A 27,995-nucleotide genomic window follows, 5' to 3' on the forward strand; every position below is an offset into this window, starting at 1 on the left:
ACGATCTGAGGAGAAACAAACTAATTTACTAAATATAGTATCGGAATGTAAGATAACACACTATAATACAATATAAATCAACAATAATTGAGAGAAAGATTGTCCGAGAGCCAAAGGCCTTACGCTAATACTGAAGCCTTGCATGCAGTCGGGCGCAGCAGTAGCGAGCCGATCCGACAGGGAACACGGCGAGACGAGAAGAGGGACAAGTCAGATGACCTGCGCCCTTATATCTGTTCCCTTGAGCAGGAATGATAACAGTACTCGAAAAGGCTCTTGGGGAACGTAGTTGTTCTTCTCTTCCAGACAGGTACCCGGAACTAAAGCATTTGCTCCTTAGCTCCCAGTACACTGCATGATGTTGTGATGTGGAATAGTGATAACCAAAAATCATAAAAACATGACAGTATCCCAACTCTAACAACCCTCCACTAAATCGTGTCCCTGAGCACCACATCCAAATGGTTTTTAAACACAACTAGGGAATGGTGATTCAACCACCTCCCTGGGGAGCCTATTCCAGCGCTTAACAACCCTTTCTGTAAAGAAGTGTTTTCTAATATCCAACCTAAACCTCCCCTGGTGCAACTTGAGGCCATTTCCCCTCGTCCTATCACCTGTCACCAGTAAGAAGAGACCAACCCTGCTCTCGCTGTAAGCACCGTTCAGATATTGGAAGAGAGCAATACGGTCTCCCATCAGCCTCCTTTTCCTCAGACTAAACAGCCCCAGTTCCTTCAGTCTCTCCTCATAGGGCATATTCTCCAAGCTTTTCACAAGCCTTGTTGCCTTTCTTTGGACCTGCTCCAGCACCTCCATGTCCTTTCTGTACTGAGGTGCCCAAAACTGAACTCAGTACTCGAAGTGAGGCCTCACCAGTGCTGAGTACAGGGGCAGGGTTACTTCCCTATTCATGCTCACCACACCACTGCTGATACACACCAGGATGCCATTGGCCTTCTTGGCCACCTGGGGACAGTGCTGGCTCATATTCAGCTGACTGTCCATCAGTACACCAAGGTCCCTTTCCGTCAGGCGACTTTCCAGCCACTCCTCCCCAAGCCTATAGGGTTGCCTGGGGTTGCTGTGACCAAAATGCAGGACCTGACACTTCGCCCTGTTGAAACTCATACAGTTTACCCTGGCCCATCAGTCCAGTCCATCCAGGTCCCTCTGTAGTGTCCTTCTCCCCTCTGGCAGATCAACACTCCCTCCCAGCTTGGTGTTGTCTGCAAACTCACTGAGGGTGCACTCAATCCCCTCATCAAGATCATTAATAAAGATGTTAAGTAGAAGCAGCTCCAATACCAAGCCCTGGGGGACACCGCTCGTGACCAGTCACCAACTGGATTTAGTTCCATTGGCCACAACTCTTTGGGCCCAGCCATCCAGCCAGTGTTTCACTCAGCAGAGTGTACCCCCATCCAAACCATGGACCCATGGACAGCCAGCTTCTGCACAAGAATGTTGTGGGGGATGGTGTCAAAGGCTTTACTGAAGTCCAAGTAGACCACATTGACAGCCTTACCTTTATCTACTAAGTGGGTCACCTTGTCATAGAATGAAATCAGGTTTGTCGAACAGGATCTACCATTTGTAAACCCATGCTGACTGGGCCTGGTCCCCTGGTTGACCTTTAATTGGTCCATGATGGCTCCTAATATTATCCATTCCATAACCTTCCCTGGCACCGAGGTGAGGCTGATAGGTCTGTAGCTACCAGGGTCATCTTTTTGAAGGCCCTTTTTGAAGATGGGCATTATATTTGCCAGTCTCCGGTCCACTGAGACATCCTCAGCTAGCCAGGACTGTCAAAGGTCAAAAGTGAGGTGTTATGGAAAGTAGACTGGAGTGCAACCCTTAACAAGTTTGCAGATGACACCAAGCTGAGTGGTGCAGTTGACACCCTAGAGGGAAGGGATGCCATCCAGAGAGAACTGGACAAGCTTGAGAGGTGGGACCATGTCAACTTCATGAAGTTCAACAAGGCCAAGAACATGGTCCTGCACCTGGATCGGGCAATTCCAAGCAGAGATACAGGGTGGGCAGAAAATGTCTTGAGAGCAGCCCTGAGGAGAAGGATTTGGGAGTGTCAGTTGATGAAAGACTCAACATGAGCTTGCAGCCCAGAAGGCCAACCATATGCTGGACTGCATCAAGAGAAATGTGACCAGCTGGTCACAGGAGGTTATTCTGCCCCTCTACTCCGCTCTCATGAGACCCCACCTGGAGTACTGCTTCCAGTTCTGGAGCCCCCAACACAAGAAGGACATGGAGTTATTGGAGAAGGTCCATAGGAGCTTCTGGTTTTTCAAGAATGTTAATTATTCACTATAATTTATCACAATTCTCTGATAAAATTTGGATATGAACAAAGACAAGGTCCAGAACAGAGATCTGTCTATAGGAAAGCATCCTGTTTCTAAGGTCGTGAATTTATCTTTGTGACAAGTGGAATTAATAGCTTAGTCAACTAAAAACTTGACTTCAATGGCTTAAGTTGCAGCAAGTTGTCTGGATCATTTCTGTGATCAGTGGGAAGATGCAGCCTTCTGCAGCAGGTGTTTCATCCCATCTTGAGAAAAGTATTTAAGATAGGGAGGAGTGTATGTTTCTTTTTTATTGACTGTGGATAGAACCTGCATAGTAGATCTTTGGCCTTATAGTAGATCTTTTGGAAAGCTCAGTTTGTTCATATCAATGGTAAGGAGAACTCCATCTAAAGACAATAAATTTTCACTATGAATCATCCTTAAAAGGCATTTATTTCTGGAGAAGAAAACATGTTAGGTAGAAGAGGCAGCCATGGTTATAGTCTTGTTTAATTCATGAAAAATAATCTAAGTCTTAATTCTCTTTTTCTTTCCAGTTTCAATATGGAACCCAGTTATGATTTTCTACATGTTTATGAAGGGGAAGATTCCAACAGTCCTCTAATTGGCAGTTTTCAAGGCTCACAGGCTCCTGAAAGAATAGAAAGCAGCGGTAACAGTCTGTTTCTGGCTTTTCGCAGTGATGCTTCTGTTGGAATGTCAGGATTTGCTATTGACTATAAAGGTATTGTTCTCATCCTAATCTGTGGTAACATATGAAAAGAAAGAAATGTTAATTAGGATTTACTGAGACTCAAATCTATTTAATTCTAGACGTACTCATATTGAACTGCCAGACACCCCTTTATATTAAAACAGGTTTTAAAAACAGTTGTCAGTAAATGTATTGAGGAACATGAGGAACATAGAAGCCCTCTTTCATGAAATCTTTCACATTACTATGTGCATTTTCAGCTTCCAAAAAAAAAAAAAATATATTAAAAAATTAAAAACAGGAGATGCATGTAAAAAGTAGCATTTGCAAAGGGATTGTCTCACCCAGTTGCAAGACATGACTGGTGGTGTTTCTTTGCTGATACATACCAATACATTTTCCTTTCCACTTTGCTTTAGAATCTGCATACATGTCTTTTGAGTAACTATTGCAGGAGACCGTTTGCATTTTTGTTTTCAGGGAAGAATAGAGAGAGTGGTAACTGCTTCTAGCCAGAGAATAGGTTATATTTTCTTTTAATTAAAGACATACACACATAGACACACAAGTTAAAAGCTGATTTGTTTCTGATCCAGATGCTGTCTTTGACTTAATTGTCTTCTCTGCACAGATTCAGTCAAGCTGTTTCTCATGAGTAAAAGTGCTGCCTCAGCTTCTTATTCTTGACAATAGAAGTAAAATATATAGTGTACATGTCAAAAATGTAAGAACAAAAAAACACTTAAGAAAATAGAAATGACAGTGAAGCAGAGGGAGGTTAAAAATAAATGTTACATTATTTTTATGTTTATCCTGCATCTTTTATCCATCTTTACATGCTATTCTGCGAATTGGCAAGCCTTTTCTTCCCAAAGCAGTTATCACACTGCCATAGATGATGAAATTCTTTTCTATTTATTCCTATCTAAACTTGAAGAAAATATATATTTTTAAAAATGGAATGGCTTGTTCTGAAAGTCCTGGCCTGCAAAGATAGAAAATGGAAAGTTGAGCAGAAGGAGATAAAGAGATAAAAGAAACTCTCTACAAATACAGATGAAGTAATCTAAGTACTTCCATATTTTAGCTCGGTGTGTATTTTCTATTCTCAGTGCAGTCTGATTCACGTACCTTTATGCAATCAAAATGGAAGAAAAAGAAAATATGTTATCAAAACAACATATTTTGAAGTTATTATAATAAATAAGCAGTTTATGCCTAATAATTCCACACTATAATTATGTTAATTAATATTTTATTTAAAAAAATATCTATTTTCATTTCTGCTTACTGACATCCAGATTGACTTTTTGAAAATTTCCCTTGAGTATTTTATTTAAAATACTTGCTATATTAATGTTAAATAAAAGAAGGAGGTGTGGTGTAAATTCTGACTATGAATTGCACCCTTGAACTTTTCAATAAAAAGACTTTGTATCCCATTTGTATTAGGTGCATCCTTCCCTCCTAGAGTTCAGTTATTTAGCAAAATATTATTTTCAGAAGTCATCTGACATATTTTTCTGAGGTTATAAAGTAACTGAGTTGTATTCAAGTCATTGTTAACAAAATGTATGACATCTGATATATCAGTATAATAATACTGATGCTGTTTTCATTTTTTTACTTATAACATTCTACCCCTTAATCCTACTATTTTTAAGATCATCTCAATCATACTCTTTAAACAAGGTCATTTCTAATATACATTTTTCTCCTTTCTCTTTTCTTTGTATTTTAATATGGCTTATGAATGAAATAACACTGTTAACATCAATGTCAACACTCACTTTGATTTAAAGATTTCAAAAATATTAGCTAATTCCAGAAAGTAACTACTGTGCTTACTTCATTACCCTCCAAGCTTCAGCTGTTAGATGTTCTTAAGTATGAGAAATAAAGTAAGAACACATTTTATAATTTTTAGTTATTCCATAGTACGACAGCTTTCTAACCACATCTTACTGATACTGAGTATGCTGTTTGGTTTAAAAATATCAGAGTATTAAGGTGTGGATTCTAGAAATTAAATTTTCTTCTGCACTGCTATACTTCACGGAAGTCATTAAACCTTTGGGCAGTTCTGCTAACAATAGGTGGAAAAACTGATACATATTTGATCTTTTCTGTATGATTTCCTTGTCCACATAACCAATTTTATGCAAATATCCATGATCTTGTAAACATATAGAAATGGAAAAATGACTGACTGGAAAAAAAAAGCACTGAAAAAATTCTTTTTTTTAAGCTGAAAGGGTATATAGATTTATTTTCATTCACTTTAACAGAAAAGCCACGGGAAGCTTGTTTTGATCCTGGAAACATCATGAATGGAACAAGAATTGGAACAGATTTTAAGCTTGGTTCAACTATTACTTACCAGTGTGACTCTGGATATAAAATTGTTGATCCTTCAACTATTACATGTGTAATTGGTACAGATGGAAAACCAGCATGGAACAGAGCACTGCCATCTTGTAATGGTATCTACTATTATCTTACTATTTCTCTTGTCTACCCAGAGTTACTGAGTGTGTATTACATGTGTTTTTGGACATGATACAGTGGCACATGAAGTTATTTGGGGGATAGAATTATAGAGACATTGTTGGTTGTGTATAGCAGAGATAGGCAAAACCTAATGCAGGTTCTTATTTGATGTCCTTCCAGCATGGGCCTGAAGATACAGAAGACAGTACATACAGAGATACATATACATATATACACACACACATATATCCATATACAATCTAAACTTGTCTTTTAAGATGCAAGCAGAATATTTACAGAATTAATGCATTATGTCAACTTAAGGATGTGATGGTTTCAGCTGGAATAGAATTGATCTTCTTCATGGTAGCTGGCATGGTGCTGTTTTAGGTTTCTTATGAAAATAATATTGATAACATTCTGATGTTTTAATTATTACTGGGCAGTGTTTACACTAAGTCAATGACTTTTCTACTTCTCATACTGCCTGCCAGCAAAGAGTCTGGATATGCAGAAAAAGCAGGGAAGGGACACAACAAGAAGAGCTGGCTCAACCATATCGAAGAGATTTTCCACACAATATGGAGTCAACTATATTCAACCATGAAAACTGGGGGAGCTGGCAGAGGAAGCTATTTCTCAGAGGCTGGGCATTGGTTGTTTGGTGGAGAGCAATTGCATAGTGCATCACTCGTTTTGTTTATTCTTTTTTTCTTCTTCTTTCTTTTTGTTTGATTTTCTTTATTTTTTCTTCTTTCTTTTCTTCCTTTTCTTTCTTGTTAAACTGTCCTTATCTCAATACATGAGTGCTTGCATTCTTCAGTTTTCTCCCCTACCCCATTTTGGGGGGAGGGGAGTGAGCAGCTGGTTGTGTTGTGCTTAGTTGCCTGCTAACTAGTTATTTTATATAGGGAAAGGCATGGAGGCTGTGGAATTATTTTGTAACCAAAACAGAAAAATATCAATGGATTAGAGAACCCAGAATAGTGAAGAAGTATGCAACTTTATTTTCAAGCATTTTAGATGAGAGAAATAGGTTAATAGCTGGAAGCTAAGCAGGATTTCTTTGAAGAAATGAAATTACTGTTATTATTTATATTATCATGAACATATATCTATCATTACTGTATATGCCTATCATTAGTATATTTTTCTATTATTACTATTACACCTATTACTAATTAGTATTATTATGATGCACTTGAATTACATAGTATCAGTTTGTGCGGATTTTGATTTAAGACCTTCAAGTGTGGCTCTGAGAATACAAACAGGTCTTAATTGCCTTTAACAGCTTCAGCTGGGATCTCCACTCACACCCTCTGCCTAAAGGCCCAGAAGATCTGCTTAAACTGAGTTCTAGGATTTCACACTCTGACTGACTTATGTTATATATACTAGGCTTGTATTCTGTTTCTTTCTCTTTCTCCTGGATGGTATTTAAACTAATGCTGTAGTTGTCTCCTGGATGTAACCATGTACATATCAGCACTGAAGCTGGAAGGGACCTCTGAAGGTCACCTACTCCAACCCCCTTGCTCAAACAGATTTACCTGAAGCAGATTGCCAAGCGGTGTCCAGTTAGGTTTAAAATATCTAGATGGATGGAGACTCCGCAGCCTTTCTGGGTAATATGTGCTAGCATAGACTATGCAAAATATAAAAAAGTGTTTGCTTGCGTTCAGACAGAGCTTCATATATGTTTGAACTTATAAAAGCTGCTTTCTGTTCTTGGCACTACTGTTGGTGGGCACTACTAAGAGTCTGGTTCTTCCTTTGTCATCATTCTCTCAATTCAGGTAAGTATACAGTTTGATGGGATCTCCCCAAGGTTCTTATTTGCTAAGGTAAACAGCCCTAGGTCTGTTAGTATTTCCTGCATCTTCAGATGTTTTAGACCAATCATTATTTCTAGCTTTTCAATGGAATTTCTCCATTAAGTCCATGTATTTATGGTACTGAGGGGCCCAGAACTGGACCCAGCACTGAAAATGTGGCCTCATCAGTGCTCATTAGAGGGGAAAGAGCACTTATGTTGAAAAGTGGCAAATGCTCTTCTTAGTGCTCTCCCCAAGAGGCTGATAGCCACCTGTTTCCCTGAGTGCACACTGCTGGATCTTGTTCAGCTCTTTGTCCACCAGAGTCCTTCTCCATAGAGCTGCTTTTAGGTGGTTGGGTCCCAGCCTATACTGGAGCCTCCTGTTACTCTTCCCCCAGTGCATGATATGGCATTTCTTTTTGTTTTCATGAGATTCCTCTCTGCTCAGTTCTCCAAGCGCTTCTGGGAGGCAGTGCAACCATGTAGTGCATCAGACACTCCTCTCATTTTTTTCTGTCAGCGAAGATCCTGAAGGTACCCTGTGTTTCATTGTTCAGGTTATTAATGCAGATGTTACTGGCCCTAGTATCAGTCCCTAGAGGGACAACACTAGTTACTGGTCTCCAAGTGGATTTTTTGCCACAGGTCTCACCCTCTGGGCCTCACTGTTTGAACTGTTTTCAATCCACCTCACTGTCCATGTATCTAGCCTATAGTTGGTTAGCTTGTCTATGAGGATGTTATATCAAAGTGTCCAAAGTGTTACTGAAGTTAAAGTAAACTACATCCACTGTTTTCCCCTTATCCAAGCTGGTGACCTCTCATTAGAAAGCCATCATGTTGGTTAAGTATGAATTCCTCATTGTAAATCCATGCTGAGTATTCCTGATTGTCTTGTCTTTCACATGTCTGGAAATGGTTTACAAGATTAATTGTGCCATGATCTTCCCAGGAATTGAGGTGAGGCTAACCAAATTCACTGGCTAGTCCTTTCTTTTCTTGAAAATAGAATGACATTTGCTTTTTTTCAGTCTTCAGAAACCTCTCCTGATTTTCATGACATTTCATAAATAATTGAGAGGGGCCTTCCAATGACATCAGTCAGTTTTCTCAGCACTTGTGGGAGCAGTCTAACAGTCCTGATGAACATATATTTGTCCAGTTTAAGTACTCCCTAACCTGGTCTTCCAAAATGATAATAAAAACATTGAATTGTAATGTAGAACGAAAAAAAATAACCTGTGATTCCTCTCCTAAAATGATATACTTCTCTTATTTTTTGGGCTGTTTGTGTTTGACAAAAAAGATCACATTTATATAGCAACATTTATTTTCCTCAATTTTATAACCAGAATAAACATCTGTGGGGGAACTGTTGGGTCATGGCCTGAACTGATGATTGAGCACCTGGTAAAGGGGTATGGCTGGTCCAGAAAGCACAGGTTCAAATTATTAGATATGCTTCCCACCTGAACAGAAGGGGTGGACCCAGGGTCTAGTCACCTTCCTGGGTTCATTTAAAGGCTAGTCTCTGAGGAGAGAACATCTGGATGAAGGCTGTTCCCTTATCACTAGCTAGATTAGTCAACTTTTTTTTTTTTTTTTTTTCCAGCAAAATGTGATTTTAAGTATTCCTAATGATGCTTTGCCTGGTATCATGAAGAACTTGTCAGAAGCAGTTTCACTGCTTCATAGGCTAAACAATATCCTATTCCTTAAGAAAGAATTTGCTGTTAAAATAGTATAATTTATTATAACAGTTTATAGAGATGAAATTAAAAACTAAGGGAAATATATATATTTTTTTAATCCTTTAGTTTTTACACCTATAACTGAAGTTCTGTGTTGGACAGAAGTTTCTCCTAAAGTACCTGTATTTTAGCGAAATAGACAGTGATGTCTTATACAGCACTCTTTTTGAGGATCATACCATAGATAACTAAAATATAGCATTTTACTTAACATTGTTTTTCAATCTAATTAAATAATTCTGAACTTTTTTGACAACTAAATAAAACACATAGCTTTCCTTTTGATTTCTTAGAATCATTCTCTATTTATGTGATGTAAACACTGAAGCAAAGGATAGAGGATGAACTAATTATACATAGTTCTGAGACATAACATCAACTTTCTGCCTCAGTGAATAAAATTTTTATTCCAAGGTGACAATTAGTGTATTGTGATGTCTATTTTAAATTTTCTTGTTATGTCTAAGGAAGCAGAAATTAAGAAGTGAATAAGTATCTTGATGCTCTTACATCTAGGTGAAACTATAAACTGGAAAATATGCAGCCCAAATTGTTTAACTTTTATCAGAAAATTAGTATGACATAGGAGTCTAGTATTTGTATCTTTGCAAAAATAACCAATTTCAAATATGCAGTGTGTTGTTAAAAAAGGGAGAATTACTGTACTAAATTGAATTCATTATACTGAAAAGTTGGAAAAGAGTTTAGTTATGCATACTGAAAGCAAGATTGTTTAAAAATTTGGTTTGACCATTACATCATATACCCTTTTTTATTCTTTATATGTTCTGATAAGGAAAAAAAAAAAAAAAATCCCCCCCAAATAAAGATTTTCTTTCTGGTTTGAGCTTAGTCTTACATGTAAGGTAAGCACTGTAGTAGTTTAGATCATGGATGTCCAACCTTTTGTCTTGCCTGGGCCTCACTGATTGAAGAGGAACTGTCTTGGGCCTCAAATGCAAAGGTCAACCTGAAAGTAATGCCTCCTTTTATTTCTGCGGAAACTGATGCAAAGAGCACAATAGCACTGTTTGATAGAGCAAATTCTCAACTATAAAATGCTGTTTTTCAACAAAAATCTACAGCAGTGAAGGTGACCCACTATTGCTGCCACTACTGCTGAGATGCACTGCCCACTGCCTTACTAGTGCAGTATTCACAGCCACTGTTTGGTCTCCATAAATGTTCAGCAAGCACTGATGAATGTCAGTGGGTGCATTTTATTCTGCATGGAGGAATCAATTTCTACACCTTTGCTTTATACTTGCTTCCATGTCAGATGGCATTTTGTCAGACTGCCCCTCTGCTGCCACCTGTCATACAGCAGCAAAATGTAATGTAATATTGCTGGGAAGGTTCAACCTCTATTGCCATACCACCTCTGATTTTGTGGGCCAACATAATAAACTAGGAGGCATTAATTTCAGAACAACCCTCATAAAATATATGATATAGTTCAGGTATATAAGTAAGAAAGCTTATTTTAATCTTTAATATTTTTTATTTGAACAAAAAGCAGCAAAAAAACTAGTGGGATATATGGCCTTGTTTTTGTGAGATGAATGCATCAGTATCTGGTTCGATGACAGTGGCTGCAATTCTCAGTGAGTTCTCGAAGTGTTCATCAGAGATTTTTGATGAAATATTCTTCTGTGCTTCAGTCTTGAAAATAGTCACAAATGTACTCAGTGCCAAAAAATGAAAACATGTGATTGTGAAGTGTGGAATGTTTTTCTCTAATAAAGTAGGGCTTATAAAAGGCACAGTTAGATTTCTGAATTGAATATCTGCTACTCTATACACTCAATTTGAAAATACCAGGTAACATATTTATGTTGACCAAAAATGCAGCTGAAATACACCAAAAAAAGATGTTTTTTTTCTTTTTGCAATCTTGAACAATGTTCTCAAATTCCTTTGTCAAAACAAAAAGCAAGGCTGCATATTTTTTGCTGTTTTGACTGTGTTTAGCCAATGAATCAAATAGAACAGCTCAGCTCAGCACTGTGCCCTTCCCATGCCCTGGTTGCATCCCAGACAGTGTTAATAGTGCACTGATATTTGGCTACTGGTGAGCAATGGTTGTTCTCCTGGGGCTGGGCCAGTCTGCTTGGCAGGACAGAGCAGCAATGAGGGGCAGATGGCATGGGGCAGGGGCCAGGCCTTGTTGCCAGGCTGCATGTGGCCTGTGGGCCACAGGTGGGACATGTCTAGTTTAGATCATAGTCAAAACTACTGAAATAATTATGAAGTGCTGTGTACTGTTTAATCCTGACCAATGGGAGGGAAAGCACAAGACACAGTAGTAGCAACTATGTTAATTAAGCTTAAATCAAGATTTCAAAAGGATAGTTGCTAGTAATGTAAAATAATTAACTGTGGGATCCTGATTCAAATTCTGTGTGATGGGGAAAAGTTAAGCAAGCTGACTTCATCGTAAGTACTGAGAAAGATCAGCTCCATCTCTTAGTATTTACTCTAAGTTTATTTTTATGGAAACAGATGAGAGACTAATGTGAAGTATGAAAGAGACACATACAAAAGTCTGTGAAGTGTTTGTCTTCAATTTAGCTTTACAGAGGAAATAACTGAAGATAACATATATCTGCATGCTAGAAAAAGCAAGACAGTTCAAGCATATGTTCACAAAATGTGGCATTCTGTGCAGGGTACTGTTAACATATATGCGTATTTCTCTGAGACCCAAGGTAACTGCATTGCGCCACTTACATATGCAGCAATAACTACTACCTTATTTTTTAAATTTAACTCTTTTATTCCAGTTTTAAAGCAATTTTAATAAAAATTATATGCTTGGAAAAAGCTATTAAATCAGTCTTTATAAGAGAAACAAACAAGCAAAAAGCACTGAGCTGTTGCTTTGTAATGTAAGTTTTCTTTCATTTTCAGATTGAGCTACTATAGATAGGGGTGCTTGTAATTCATGTAATGTTTTTTTTTCTGTTTACTTTCCAGCACCATGTGGAGGACAGTACACAGGATCAGAGGGTGTGGTTCTATCACCAAGTTATCCTCATAATTATACTGCTGGACAGACTTGCCATTATTCAATAACAGTACCTAAAGAATTTGGTAAGAATATATTCTACTGACTTACCAGTCATTAATAATTGTTCTAGAGTTCAGATGTCCTTTATGTGAAATAGTGACTTTAGATATGAAATATATTGCAAATTGGCTATCAAAAAAAAAAAAAAAAAAAAAGGGTTATTCATAAAGAAATTGATTCTAAGTTTTTTCACATTAATTTCTCCCTTGGGTGATCAATAGACTTCAGCTAAGCAGGCAGTGTCCATAAATACATTTGCACAGGAGATACTTGCAATAACTATTGTTAAATAATAATAATAATAATAATGTTTTTTAGTGTTCTATCAAAAAAACAAACAAACAACCACACTTCCTGTATCATAAAGAAGGTGCTTACTAATGTTTTAGGTATGGGAGTAACATTATCTTTGCAATTTGTATTACAGAAATGTTTAAAAATGGTTTTCTTTAGTTTAGTTTTGTCTTTCCTTCAAGAGAAAGTAAAATTTAATAAGTTGTCTCATCACATTCAGTGGGTTGTGAGGAAAGTGAATCTTTGGAATCCCCTGAATAGGGCACTCCCTGCTCAGCAGCGGTCTCCAGAGCAATGGCTACTAATTGAAATGAGTAAAAAGTTGAAAGGAAAAAGAGGGAATAAAAGAAGGAATGAGAGACAGAGAAAAAAGATCTGTCTTGAGGAGTTCCAGCAATGGCCTGCTGGAGTCAGAGAAGGGACAGGAGGGGGTGCGAGTGTTTGTCCTGAGGTCAAGGTTTCAAGCCAGAAAAATGCAGACAGCAAAAAAGTCATCCAAAATTCTCTCAGGCATTCTTTTTTCCCTGCTGGGTTTGTAGGTGCACTGATGCAATGTTGTAAACAAGTGAGTTCACAATAACAAGTTTATCAAAAATAAGTGTCACAAAAACTTTCTCATGGGAAAGTAGACCTGTTTTTGGACAAAGACGAGCCTTTGATTTGTTGTCATAGCAATGGCCTTGAAATGATCTACCAAGCATATCACAGGAAGCCAGAAAGTGTTTTTTGTTACTCTTTTACAGGAATGTAAATCTTTTTCCTTCTTAGAATTGTGTAGGATGTGAGAAAATAACCAGTTGAAGTGAAAGATGTTGGAACATACAAAAGGGATCAATAAAGTCATTTAGAATTATTAGATTCTTAGAGCAGTGATTACAAGGAAATGTTATTAGAACTTTACTTAGTGACAAATTTATCTGATTACAGACTTGATTGTACAATGTTCTTGACTAAAATTCTTGATTGTATGTTCTAAGTGAAGGAGGACACTTAGTTCCAGAAGTGTATAGTAAAAGAACAAGTAGTAGGAGTCTCAAGCTGAGCACAGCAAATTCCAACTGGACATAAAGAAAACATTCTTCACTATGGCAGTAATTAAAGTACAGGTAGCTTGGATAAGATTAGCATTCTCAAGTTTTGTCAGTTTTCAAAACTTTATCAGCAAAAGGCATCAACAATTCTGATCTAACTTCTAAGTTAGCCCTGCTTTTAAAAATTAGGTGGTTGAAATACACGATTTAAGAAAAAAATAAATTTTAAACTTAACAAAAAGTTAGAAAGTACTGTCGGATACAGGCTGTATGTAAAATGATACATAAGTGCTGCATCAAAGTTCTATGATTTTTTTTTAGAGAGAGAATCTGGAATTGGAGTAACTTTAAAGCAGGTTCCTCCTTTATCAAGGAAATATGGATAGCTTCTGTGATGAAATAATATTCTTCTTGGTTTCATTTTACTGGTTAATTACTTCATGTTTTATTGCTGACTGATACTTGAATTCATTTGATATTCACTAATATTTACAACCATTTGATATATACTAATAAGAAATGTTATATAGTTATTTATTTTTTAATACACTTTAAATTGGTTACAGTTGAGGGTTAAACTGAGTGTAGCAATATGTCAAGAACAGTAATGCATTGATGTTTTTATTACTTGGTCAGTTTTCATGTTTGTTGTAATAAAATGAGTATTAACAAAAAGATACAAAAATAGCCAATTCAATGTTTAAACCATCTTTCTCATGCTAAAGCTGGTTAAGCAACTAACCATGTGTGACAGTAGATGCTCACAAATAATTGCTAAGGTTGTTAATAAAGTTTTAGTTAAAAATAAGAAAATAAAATATCAAAAAAAGGATTTTATTTTATAGGTACTTATGCAATACTTTCTTTTGACTGGAAAGTGTGCTTTTGTGGAGAGTGTTTTAGTTTAGTTTTTATTTAAAAAATAAGGAAATATTGAAGAGCATATCAGATTTGTACCACTGAAGATTAAAGCAACATTTTATAATGATAGATAAATTTAGCTTCTCACCTTGCCTGAAAGTTGAAAAAAAATTCATGGAGGAATCTGCTGGTAACTAAGACAAGGAATAATATCCAACTACATTTGGGTTTAAAAATAGACTATTTTCTCTTTTATTTTCTCTCTTTCTCACTCTCTTCTTTATTTTTTAATATAGTTGTGTTTGGACAATTTGCCTATTTCCAAACAGCTCTGAATGACGTGGCAGAATTATTTGATGGAGATAACTCTCAAGCTAGACTACTTAGTTCACTGTCTGGATCCCACTCAGGTAAGAAATGAGGAAAAGTATATATGTTTCTTGCACAGTTTTGTCTGGAAGAAAGAATTCATGAGAACATTCTGAGTTTCATTTGGGAATATAATAATAAATTCAGAAGAAGAGGATCTCAAGGGAAATACATGAGCTGTCTAAAACTTTCGAACATGACGTTCTTCTGAAACATACGTTTTAGGCAAGAACCGATCACTTGGATGACTGGAAAAATAATTGAATGAAATTCTCTGATCTTTGTGTAAGAGGTCAGATTCTATGGTACAATTATCTTTCCTGCCCCCAAACATCTATATTTTCCAAATGTCTAATCTAAACACAAATTACTTGTATCCACAAAATGCAATTATCTGAACTCAAACATGCACTTATACTAAAAAAGACCACATGTTGTGTTCAGGTAACTATAGCAAAATTTTGACCTTATGAAATGATAATAAAACTTGCACAGATTTCAGCATGGCCAAAAGTTCTGTCTCTGCATATTTAATGACTACATTCATTTCAAGGGAATAATATAAAAATATTTCTGCACAGCAGTTTTTTGTGTTTGTTTGTTTGTTTTTTATCATACGGACCTAGTATTTAGGAGAGTTTCTATGTAATTTTAAAGTTTTTATTGCTTCTTGATCTTCCCTGTGAGTAATTGGGGAAATTATCACATAAGGATCTGTTGTTACACCTTTAAAATCTTTAAAATTTTTCATTGTTTAATGTGTTTTGGAAAATGAAGTAAGCTGTCAGTCACAGAAAAATTTGACCAAAACTTTTTCTAACAATTTTAGCTGCTAATAGTAGTGACAGACTCCAGAAAAACGGTTTGGAGATCTACTTCTAAGAGTTGCAGTAAATGTTAGAAAGTTTGTTACTGAATGATGAAGTCTTTTCAATCTGATCAATTTTAAAACCTTTAATAGTAAATTTCACTTTATGCATTCTGACTTACATTTTCTTTAAAGGAAAAGGAAAATATAAACTGTATTTTAACAGTATATTTGTTTACATAGTGAAGAGTTACAATTTGTTTCTATTTTGCCTTTTAATTTCTGTTTCCCTTTATAGGAGAGACATTGCCTTTGGCAACATCTAATCAAATTCTTTTGCGATTCAGTGCTAAGAGTGGAGCATCAGCAAGGGGGTTCCATTTTGTTTACCAAGGTAATTCATATCTTCTTTTTGTGGAAGATACTGGTAGAAGTCTTTCAAACTGTATAATTCTGAAAACTTCTTAGATCTTAATTATTTACTTGAATACAGGTGTAGTCTTAACCTTTTTCCAGACATTGGGAACTTCTTCTGAACCAGTGAGAATAGACTGGCTTCATAATGGCAGTCACCTATGGTTAATCCTCTCTGATATCATGGATTTGAGTATGGTCCAGACTGTCTCAGGAATCCATGGTCTGTTGTTCCCCTAGCTTCTGACTATTGTGTCAGACTACGTAGTACATGATATGAACTCTGAAGACAAGGCAAAAAAGACATTTAATACTTAAATCTTTTCTGTATTATTTATCACTAAGCTGTTCAACTCTCTTTCCTTAAGCATCAGCTTACCCATATTAGCATACCTGACCTGTAGATATTTCTGCTACTGTCTCTTGCTAGCTTTCGCTTACCCTGGACTTAGATTTTCCTATTTTATTTCCCTAGGTATCTGAGAAATGCTGTAATAAAACTGATTATTAAACCTACATAGGTTACAGCATGGCCAAAATTTCTGTCTCTATATATTTAATGACCATATTCATTTCAAGGGGATAATATAAGAATATTTCTGCACAGCTGTATGGTTTTTTGTTTGTTTGTTTTTGTTTGTTTATTTGTTTATTTTGTCATACAGACCTTGTATTGAGGAGAGTTTCTATGTAATTTTAAGATTTTTTCATTGCTTCTTGATATTCGCTGTTAGTAATTGGGGAAATTCTCCCTTTTAAAGGAATATATAGTTAAAGCAATATAACTATTTCTGGTTTATTGCCAATTCTTGCTTCCATTTTTGGTGTGCTCCTTTTTGTGTGTTTAAATAGTTTGGAAAGTTCCATTGGTTTTCTGAATTAAATTCCACTCTTCCCTCTCAGTGGGGGATCATTTGTTCCTAGCCTCTCATATCTCTCTAAAACTATCACCAGTATTTTGAGGAAAGTTTGTATACTCAATTATTGAATATGCAAAAGTCTGCTCATTTAAATTACAACCTTCTACTAATTTCTCATCTTCATCTTGTGTGATCCTTACAGCCTGCAATGCCATCTATATCCACGTACGTGAACAGCTTACCTTCATTTCTGAGTGGCTAGCCAGGTTGTAGTTACTTATTTGTCTACTAGAAGTATTATAAATCTAGTCAGTATTTTACTTGACTAAAATTAGTAGGGACAAGACCATAGAACTTCTTTAATCAAAACACAATGTTATATTATACACACACACACACACATATATATATATATATATATACACATAATATACACATATACACATAATATACGCATACATCTTCCAACAGTATTGTGTTAGATGTAAGTAACTAGATTGCTGTGCTCCAGATGGGGCACATATTTTGTCTATGTTAAGAACAAGAGATGAAAGTAAAACATGCCACTGGGTAGCATATGAAATGAGCACTGGAAACGTGACCTAGAAATGTTAATTGCATTTTAGAGTTTATTAAATACTTAAAAATACAGCCAGTAAATTTGCTACACAATATCAGTTTTTCAACAATTTCTGGTTTATATTCAGACTTTATTATAATAGACACAGAAAATAGGTCTTGTGGTTAGGATGAAGAGATATGCGGTTACCAAAGACTAAAGAAAAGAAAAAGTTAACTAAAAACAGATTGTAAATTGTATGTGTTTGTCCTTGATTTTTGTCCCAGCAAACAGTTGTCCCATCCAGTTTTAGTTACAGTATTAAAAATGGTTCATTTTCTAGCAAAAACAAGAGAAAATATAATATTTTTGTTTTGTTCTATACTGACAGGGCACAGGTCACTAAGCAAAGTCTTAGAGTTAAGCTGTTATGAGAATCTTTGTTACGTTCACCTAAACAATTATTCCCTAGAAGTACTATCTATTTCAGTTTTCTCATGACATGAATAAAAATAAAATGTATTGAAGTACTTAGGAAAATCTGAGATCTGGGTAGGTACATGCAGCATAATGTTTTTAAAACAATACAACTGTGCTTCAACATATTTTCTCACTTCTAGTTCGGCTTAATTTGTTTGAAATTACATGTATATTGCTGTAGAACAATACATTTCCCGTTGAGCATAATGGTATGCCTCATTTCAGTCACTTATTTGGACTACACTTATTTTTAATAGCTTGAAGAAATAGATTTTAACAAAAGACATAACAAAAGAAATATTCTCTTCAGAGTCAGAAAATGAGTCATGTAAAGCCACTCTCTTTATCTCAAGAAAATTGTGTTATTTGAATATTCATGTTTTGTATATGTTTTGAATGATATCTTAGGAACATTATTTAATGCACACACATATATATTGCTCAGTGAGTTAATGATATTTAATAAGATAATGATTTAGTGATGTTTAATAAAATCTCATTCTGAGGTTTTTTTTTTCTCTTCTTTTGAAGTACATGATCACATTTCCACTACTGTCTGATTCCTAGCATTTTAAATACTCCAGAGAATGACATCCACTTTCACAGTGAACAGAGTAATCTGGTCTGCAAAGTCAATACTTTATCACCCTCTGTTTCTGGCTGACCTTCTTCCCTTCTCACATTTCCATTGGGCTGATTTCAATTTTGTTTCACAGTAGCATGAAACATTTGCTAAAAGATGGAGGATAATTACTGTAGAAAAAAGAATGTCTGTGATGGAGCTTGAAAAGTCTGTGTTGCCAGTGCTGTAGACAAAAGATGGAAGGAAGGCTAGAGGGGGAAACATTATATCTTGAATTATTTCACATTCTGTTTTGAGCTAGCAGCAGATGAGATTTTAGTCAGATTTAATGGCTTTTGCAATGCTACTTTCTCAAAAACTTTTTGGTTGTATATCTCATCTGCTCGTGCAGTTCTTTTTCTCAGGTGACCACATTTCCTGGTATTTCATAAAACAGGTAAAGAGTGTCTGTAATCTTAGACCGAATATCCATTCTTTCATAATATTAGGGTCATGTAGGTGGAAATGTGATACGAAGAACAATCCATTTAAGAAGAATGGATTATTTTGGAGGAGGCACAAGGAAGTGGGTGCCTTATATTGTGCTTGTTTTTCTGTTACAATATAATCTGAGAAACAGTAGTACATGTTTTTATATAGCTTATGCTGCAGAAATAATGAGAGCCATTTCCCTAAAAAGCAAGGTAATGAACTTTCTACTCATGCTGTCACTTGTGATTTTCTTTAAAATCCTTATCTCTTTTACTTGCTCCACTGTACAGATGCGTGAACTAGTTTATGAGGTCAATAGAGATTTTAAAGAAAGCTAGTAAGAAAATTAGCACACTAGAATGAGGAAGAACTATGGAAGAAAGATAAAGGGGAACAAGAATAAAGTAGAAATATGACTTTAACAATTAAATTGACCTGATCTGTGACAAGAATAAAATGCCTACCCACATACTTACTGCTGCGTCTAATTAGGGAACAGAGTTATGACTGTTGGACTTCCCTAAGGGATTGCCACAAAGTATTTTGTTCTGGTTTACAATGTATTTTAAGGATATCTGAAACTGAATTGCATTTTGTCGCAGATTACTTATATCTGCATAATTAAATCAAAACTCAATTCTAAGAAGTATGTCTGGCTTATATTACATTTCACTTTAGTCAGTGAAAAGTACTCTAGGAATGATGCTGGGATGCAGTCAGGACAGGTAAAGATGACAGGTAAAGGGGAGACAAATGTCATGCTGAAATTTTGCCTAGCAGACCTTTGTGGAAGGAGGTCATGAACTATTATATGATGCTCAGATACAACTTCCTCTGAAACTAATGTAAACAACTATGCCAAACTTCCACCACTCAGAGTGGCATGTCATGCATAAGCTGAAAGATAATTAAGATGGTAACAACACCTTAAGGCTGGAGATGCTGCTGGAGAGGTTGCTAGGAAGAAGGCACTCCATGCTATACAAGCTGCACCTCTGAAGGTACTGTAGCTTTCCTCACAGTGGGCAGTTTGTCATGCTGTGGAAGACTTACTGTGCAGTGGAGTAATGTTTCTGACAAAGTATGGCCAGTGGGTGACCCATGCTAAGAAAAAAGTGTCAGGAACACCTGAAGACACAAAGCACAGGTGAGAAGCAAAGTGCAGCAAAGGAAAGCAAGAGACAAGAGCACTCCAACATCCTGTGCTGCTTTTCACCTTAGTAAAGAAACCAGGATGAATGTAAGGAAAGAGGATGGTAGGCATTTGACTGAAGTTGAACCTGGGGAGGAGGAAAAACTGTTCACTTACGTGACTAGTTGACTTTTTATGTCCTCCTTTTCCTGATAACTTGAATCAGTGGTCAAATGTTTGTGTTAACTAGTAATAAATTCAATTAAGTAGAAGTTTCTTGAAAAAAAAAAACAACAGTTTTTTATTCATGGCATGATTAGGAATGGTATGTCTTGAGCAAAATTCTTACTGGTGCAGTCTCAGGGGGATCTATTCATTCCTAATCATGCACTAAATGTAACAATTATGCAGCTTTCATCACCTACTCAACTGTGGAATCATTATACACTTAAAAAACAAAAACAACAAAAGTTTTAATAAAATTGTGCTTGCCCAGTAGACCATCTGATAGAGAAAATAAAAGAGCAGGCTGGGTCAGCTGAATTGGTCTGCCAGGCTGCATTTGGTCTCCAGGTCATGATCAGGAAAAAGAACAGTGATATAAAAATCCTTAAACTACAGTTTTGTCATTATCCTTTCACAAGTGCATAACAGATCCTTGCCATGCTTAGAACTGAGTAGAACTGTATGCACAACCAAGTCTCTTGATACTCAGTTTTCAAGGTACTTGAGTCCTGTTGAAACATTAATCACAAAATCCCACTGATTTAAAAAAAAGTCAGAATATTAAAATTTACTGAACAGAAAAGTGTTTTGTTTACAAATTAAAGTATTTAGCCATTTTCAAGACTTGAAAAATGTATTTGCTTTTGTTCTGCAGTAGCCTACTGTGTAATTATCATTCCACCAGGTTCCACCTCTGCCCATTTTTTTTTCAGTCATCTCCTAATTTAGGCTTTCAAGAGTAAAATCTTCTGCAGCCATCTAGCCTATTAATTTAGAAAAAAAAAAATGTTACTGTATCTGTATGACCTTGCCTTACAAATCATCCTATTGCATATTAATAAAGAGAGCATGTGTTGTTCCATTAGTATTTCTAAGACCAATTGTATTGAAATGATCTTTTAACAGACTTATCTGCACTTAGTAGTACTTGTGTAAACTTAACTGTTATTCTCATGGAAATATGGAAAACTGATACAAAATCATGTTAGATAAACGCAAATGAGAACTACCAATGTTATACTGAAACGTTACATGTTTCATGCTAGGTTTAAGATATGATTGATATTTATGTCCAAGTTGAAAATAAATGTTAATTTTCAGAGAAGATACCAGTACTTGAAATTGTTGCACTTCAATAATTGTTATTCTGATTAAAACAAATGACAGTGCAAGAAAAAAGGACAATATGAAAATAAGTATATATTGGTTCCACATATCTTGTCTGTTACTTAGTGGCCAGGGTAGCTGAAAAGATATTGTATGTATGTTAATAAAAAGAAAAGAATATTGCTCTGTTTATGTTTATGTTAAATTTTGATTATACTATTTTTAAAATAGGTTAGTAAATCAGAAACACTGTGTTTGAGAATCTGCCAGGAATAAAGTCTCAGCTCCATTTAAGACTTTTTATATGCATTACTTTGCTCATATCTAGATGCAACGATAAGGGCAACAAAGCCAGTGAGGGGTCTTGAGCATAAGCCTTATGAGGAGTGGCTGAGGGAGCTGGGATTGCTCTCTGCAACTACATGAAAGGAGGTTGTAGCTAAGTGGGGGTTCGCCTCTTTTCCCAAGTAACTCGCGATAGGACTAGAGGGAGTGTTATGCCAGGTCAGATGCAGGTTGGATGTTAGGAAACATTTCATCTCCAAAAGAGAGGTGAGGTGCTGGAACGGGCTGCTCAGGGAGGTGGTTGAATCACTGTCCCTGGAGGTGTTCAAGAAACGTTTACATGTTGTAGTTACTATGTAGTTAAACTATGAAGAACATAGTTTAGTCGGGGAATATTAGTGGTAGGTGGATTGTTGGACTAGATGATCTTTTCCAACCTTGGTTGTGATTCCCTGAAATTAATTCTTGGCAATAATAAACTGATCAAACAAAGCTTCTGAAGATGTCACTCACTCAGATTACATATTTGTGTTCTTATTGAAGAGATTATTTTTAGGTACATGAGTTTTATCGAAGTCTAAATATGATATTGCACAAAATTATACTTTTTCTGTAAATACATTTATTGTTTTTTTAAATTGTAGCAACTGTTGGCTAACTACAAAATAAAAAGCAGAAAGAGCAAATTTGGTACACAAACACATGCACAGTGCCAAGCGTGAAGAAGTACAAAAAATGCTTGCTATAAGGAAATAGTTGTAAGTAAGCTAAAGGGGAAAACAAACAAACAAAAACAGCATGAGTTTCTAATTAATTTTATTATTTTGCTCTTTAAATGTTGTTTACAGGTTTTAACTGTTCAAGCATCACAACAGGTTTGTGAATTCTCAGAATTCACTTGTAAAAGTAATTATGTAAGATTTGTCATCAGAATGTTGTCCAATATGACAAATCAAATACTGATATAATATTGCAGTTTTCGTATCTGATATAGTATAATATTTTTCTTGTCTTCTAATGAGAAGGCAAAGTTTCCATATTTAATAAATAAATTAGGTGATAGGTATCAGTATCCTGTAAGTGAAGAAGACAAAAGAAATATCCATTGATATATAGTACCTGAGGTTTTAATTTCTATATCTCTTGACCTCTTAGCTGACACAGCACTAACATGTGATGAAGTGCTCTCATCATGTGGCTGTCACAGCCCAAATTTATAGAATTGTAGAGTGGTTTAAGTTGGAGGGTAACTTGAAGATCATCTAGTTCCAACTCCCCTGTGTAGGCTGCCCAGGGCTCCATCCAACCTAACCTTGAATGCCCGCAGGGATGAGGCATCCACAACCTCCCTGGAAAATGTGTTCCAGCATCTCACCAGGCTCTGAATAAAAAATTTCTTTGTAACATTTAACCTAAATACCTTTATAAATATCAATTCTCTTGTCTTCTCACTATCAGACCATGTAAAACTTCAGTCCTCCCTCCTGTTTGTGAGTACCAGAAAGTTGCAATGAGGTCTCCCCAGGCTTCTCTTTCCCAGCCTAAACAAACCCAAATTTGGCTAACAGACATGAGAACATTAGGCCAGTCTTTGATATGACATTAACAAGGCAAACAAAAGGAACAAAAAGAATTTAACCATTTCCAACAAAAAAACAATTGCATATTGCAAATGCATATTTAGTAATCTGTTTATATTTTAGATGATGATTGTCATTTAGGTTCGTGGCATTTTTCTTTCTCTTTTGATGCAGCTGTTCCACGCACAAGTGATACACAGTGTAGCTCAGTTCCAGAGCCTAGGTATGGAAGGAGAATTGGGTCTGAGTTTTCAGCAGGCTCTGTTGTTCGATTTGAATGTAGTCCTGGATACCTGCTGCAAGGCTCAAAAGCTATCCGATGTCATTCTGTACCTAATGCCTTAGCTCAGTGGAATGACACAGTACCAAGCTGTGTAGGTAAGTAATTACATTTAAACTCATCTGTTTTGTCATGTATGTCTTTGAATTAGAATTCAGGAACTATATCAGAAAATAGTATTTAACAGACATTCACTCTCCTTCGATTAATATCAGTCATGCCCAATTTAAAAGAGCAGTGTTCCATATCAAAAAGTAATTGAGAACCAGCTGGCTGGTAGGCAGTATAGTGTTTCATATAATGACTTAGATTATATGAACAAGTGAGATGCACATTTTCTTGAACATTCATTATTTTCATGACTCATCCACAGCTTGAAATAAAGGACAGATCTTAATTCTCCAAAAGCGTCTCAACCTATTTTATTATTCAGTATTTGTTGGATGTTTCTATCACCCATGGAATGGTTATATATATATATATATATATATTTCAAGTGAAGCATAATACACAATAAAAATGACAGCTCTGTTAAGTTTAGCTAATTTTCTAGTTTATCAACAGGCCTCCAATGGGATAATATTTGACACTTTCTTGTCCTTTCAAATGTTGAAAGAATTTCTTCACCCTTCATTGGATTTATATCCAAAGCTCACTGATATTCATATGAATCTACTGTATAATTAATTGGAGTGTTCTAAAAATAAATGTAGGTGTCCTGTTTTCTGTGTATTCTGTTTTTGCTTAGCTTAGTTCTGGTTTTTTGAACTATAAAGAAGCAATTCTATATATGCTAAAAATATATGTAATGTACCACACTGTTTTACCAGCTAGGTACAATGTTAAAACTATGCTAAGCTGTAGGTAGGTTCACAGGTTTTCTATGAATCAAGATTGGGTTTAATGTTATGATTTAACAGTTGTTTGCTGGTAAGACTTGACTAGGTTGAGCTGCTAGGTTTTTCTAGGCTTTTTCAAAATGAAGTTCACTTTGGAATGGTTCATTTTTGCAAGATGTATCTGAATACTGCATATTGTTAATCTGTTTTAGATAACATTACTTTCCTAGTTCAATTCATTATTTAATGTTTATGAATTTATAATAAGAAAGAGAATTATGATAACTTATTGATAAAATTATTATTACTTTTCTCTGAAATAGTTAAGGTTTTGTAATAATTCATAATAATGCTTTCTTTCAGTGCCATGTAGTGGGAATTTTACTGAGCGGAGAGGTACTATTCTATCACCAGGTTACCCTGAACCTTATGGTAACAGCTTGAACTGTGTGTGGAAAATCATAGTGACTGAAGGATCAGGTATTCAGGCAAGTCTATATTCTGTCAAGCATGAAATATTGTTATTTGTATTTCAGTTTAAAAAATAAATGTTTATTTCTTTGTAAGTGTCAGAAAACAGTTAGCAGTTGCGTTATTTTGGGGTTGATTCAAATATTTGTGCTTTGTTTTTCTCATTGTTGTTCTTTGCTTAGCTTAATTTACTTTCTTTACAGACAGCATGAGAAATAGTTAACAAGCAGCTTTCTCTTTCAACTGTGTAAAATACTGAATGCAAACTCTTCAATGTGATATGTGAATGCCAACCCTTTCTATCTGCTAGAATATTACTAGAGCACTTGAGAGGTCTTCATTATCTTCTCATTTGCACTTTGAGTAATTATTTAAAATCATACAGCATATGTGCAAAATCCTTCTTAGTCACCTAGTGTCATGTTCACATTTTCTGAAAGTTAAGACAAATTAAAAAGTAACAGGTAATGTTTGTATACTTTTTTATTATTATTGTTATTGTTAGTACCTCTTTAGTTATATTCTCTTTAATACTTGTTCACCTTTCATTTTGCTGTTTCTAGAACATTTAAAAATACACAAGACTTGTTTGTTTAAAAAGTTTTGTGGTGGCATTTTGCAGATCCAAGTCATCAGCTTTGCCACTGAACATAACTGGGACTCTCTTGAAATATATGATGGTGGAGATATGACAGCACCACGTCTTGGGAGTTTTTCGGGTAAGGATATGCTTTGATCTGAGCGTATAGACTGTAGGTGCATGAGAGGCCATCATTGGTTCTCCTGTATACCCAAGAAGCATGTTCGCACATACACAAGGAGTATATTTGTATGGTATCTTTAATGTGTTTTATTTATTCCATATCTCCTATAGAGAGGATGTAGTGATACAAAATGGTATTGACATTCAAGGAATTTCCTTTGGTAACTTTGACTTAGCTTATTCATCCTAGCTGTCCTTTCTCAAGAAAAAGATGAGGCATTCACCAATTATCCAAACTAAAAAAAAAAAGAACCAGCAAAACAAATCAGTGTGATTGGGATGTAGTAAGCCGTGTCATTTCTTGTTTCACAAGTACATTAGACACATATGATTTTATTCCATTTTTATAAAACAGTTTTTATAGAAAGAGTAAACCAAGCCAAGAAAAAAAAAAAGAGAGAGAGAGAGATTAAGTCATGAATTATATCATGCACTCTGTCAGAAGCCTGATCCAATTCTGGTGTAACGAGATAATCTTGTGGAACATTCCTTCTCTTGTGACTTCAAAAACTTTTAAAGAATAGACTTATACTGGATTGTGTATGCAGATTAATGATCAAATAAAATAAACACAATATATTTATTTGAGTATTTAGTTGAATGATTTAATGTTGCATTTCAAAATTTACATAATAAATTGTCACGTATTAAAGTCTATATATTTAAATTTTTTTGTACATAGGTTGCTCTGAAAGTAATGTCTCCTATTTATTTCTATGGAAAATACAACAGATACAAACAGCACAACAACAGTATTTGACAGAGAAAATTCTCAGCTACAAAAAGCTGTTTTTCAGCATAGTCACTACCATTAGCTACATGTTTTCAGCACCAGTGAACAAGAGCCTGCATGCTGTGCTTGTAAAAATCTGCATGTTCATCTGAATCATGGCTTGTCTTTCAAATTGCTGTCACCACTACTGAAATGCACTACCCACTGCCTCACTGTGCTCACCTCCATTGTTTGGTCTCCCTAAACATTCAGCAAGCATCAATGAATGTCAGTGGGTGCCATTTTTTCCAAATGGAGGAATTTGGTTACACATCTTTGCTTCATGTGCACTTCCATATCGGACTCCATTTTGTCAGACTGCTACTTTGCTGCCACACAGCAACAAAATATAACAAAATATTGGTGGGAAGTTTTAACTTCTACTGCCATCCCACCATCTGCCTCTAATGTTGTGGGCCAATGTAACAAAACAGAAAGCATTACTTTTGAGGCAGCCCTTGTATCAAAGACTATTAATTATGTTGTATATTAAATTTTAAATAAGAAACAAAGAGATTATGAAATATAATCATCCTTTGTCAATTGAAATGTACAGCAAATATTTTTGACCTGGTAGATAAAAAGCTGATTAAATGATCCATTTAGCAACATCCTATTTAACAGCACTTAAGACTCAAAATGATTTCTTATTCTACAGTAAAAGTGTATCATCTTGATTTAACTTAAAAGCTTTCCTAATTTCCAGGAAAATAGAAAATATTTAACTGGAGATGGAGTAGCACAGCTTTACTGTAGATCTGTGTTTTTCATGTCATGAACATAAGACTTAATAGAAATAATAGAAATGTGTAGTGTAGGAGTAGAGTAATAAATATATTAACATATCATAAAATCTGCTGTTCTCAAAATTGTGCCAGTAATGTGCCACAATATCATAAGTAGTAAAACTCAGCAGGTACCATATCTGTCTCAGTAAATCTTGTACAGCACCATTGTTTAAAGATTGTGCTGATTTAGTCTCTAAAATTCATGTGTCTTCAAAATATGCATTGAAACTCTACAGATGTATATCTAATCAGGGAAGACTTTATGGGAGGTAATGGTGTCTCAAAGAATCGTAGTAAATGGGGTCCACATCTGGCTGATTGGCAGTCACTAGTGATGTTCTCCAAGGCTCAAATCTAGGACCAGTCCTGCTCAATATTCTTTTCAACACTCTGGATGCAGGAGCAGCATCCTTAGCATGTTTCCTGATGATACTAAGCTGAGAGATGCTATTGACTCCCAGGAGAGATGAGGAATGAGAGCACTGTGACCAGTTCTGGACTTCCTGGTTCAAGAAAGACAAGGAGCTACTGAAGATAGTCCAGTGGAGAGCCACAAAGATGATTAGGGGCCTGGAGCATCTCCCATGTGAGGAAAGGCTGAAAGATCTAAGACCATTTAGCCTAGAGGAGATTGAGAATAGATCTTATCAGCACTTATAAATACCTAAAGGCTGGGTATTAAGTGGATGGAGCTATTTTTGGTGGTGCCTAGTGACAGGGCAAGGGGCAATGGACCCAAACTGGAATCCATATGAGCATGAGAAAGAATTTCTTTACTTCGAAGATGACAGAAAATAGAAACAAGCTGCCTAGAAAGTTTGTGGAGTCTTATTCTTTGGAGATATTCAAAACTCACCTGGATGCTT

The 27,995-nt window shown here is 35.7% G+C and overlaps 1 protein-coding gene across 2 annotated transcripts in view; it reads left to right on the top strand.

Moving 5' to 3' along the window:
- The window catches only part of CSMD1 (CUB and Sushi multiple domains 1), a 1,033,500-nt gene that overhangs the window by 870,786 nt on the left and 134,719 nt on the right, over positions 1-27,995 (top strand). For both annotated transcript variants that reach the window (XM_015284920.4, XM_015284921.4), the window contains exons 29-36: positions 2,870-3,057; positions 5,316-5,510; positions 12,064-12,180; positions 14,640-14,753; positions 15,819-15,914; positions 23,391-23,594; positions 24,699-24,823; positions 25,429-25,525. In XM_015284920.4, coding sequence (XP_015140406.2) covers positions 2,870-3,057; positions 5,316-5,510; positions 12,064-12,180; positions 14,640-14,753; positions 15,819-15,914; positions 23,391-23,594; positions 24,699-24,823; positions 25,429-25,525 — 1,136 coding nt within the window. The remainder of the gene's footprint in view (positions 1-2,869; positions 3,058-5,315; positions 5,511-12,063; positions 12,181-14,639; positions 14,754-15,818; positions 15,915-23,390; positions 23,595-24,698; positions 24,824-25,428; positions 25,526-27,995) is intronic.

The sequence above is a fragment of the Gallus gallus genome, chromosome 3 (genome assembly GCF_016699485.2).
Source record: "Gallus gallus isolate bGalGal1 chromosome 3, bGalGal1.mat.broiler.GRCg7b, whole genome shotgun sequence".
Classification (NCBI taxonomy): Eukaryota; Metazoa; Chordata; class Aves; order Galliformes; family Phasianidae; genus Gallus; species Gallus gallus.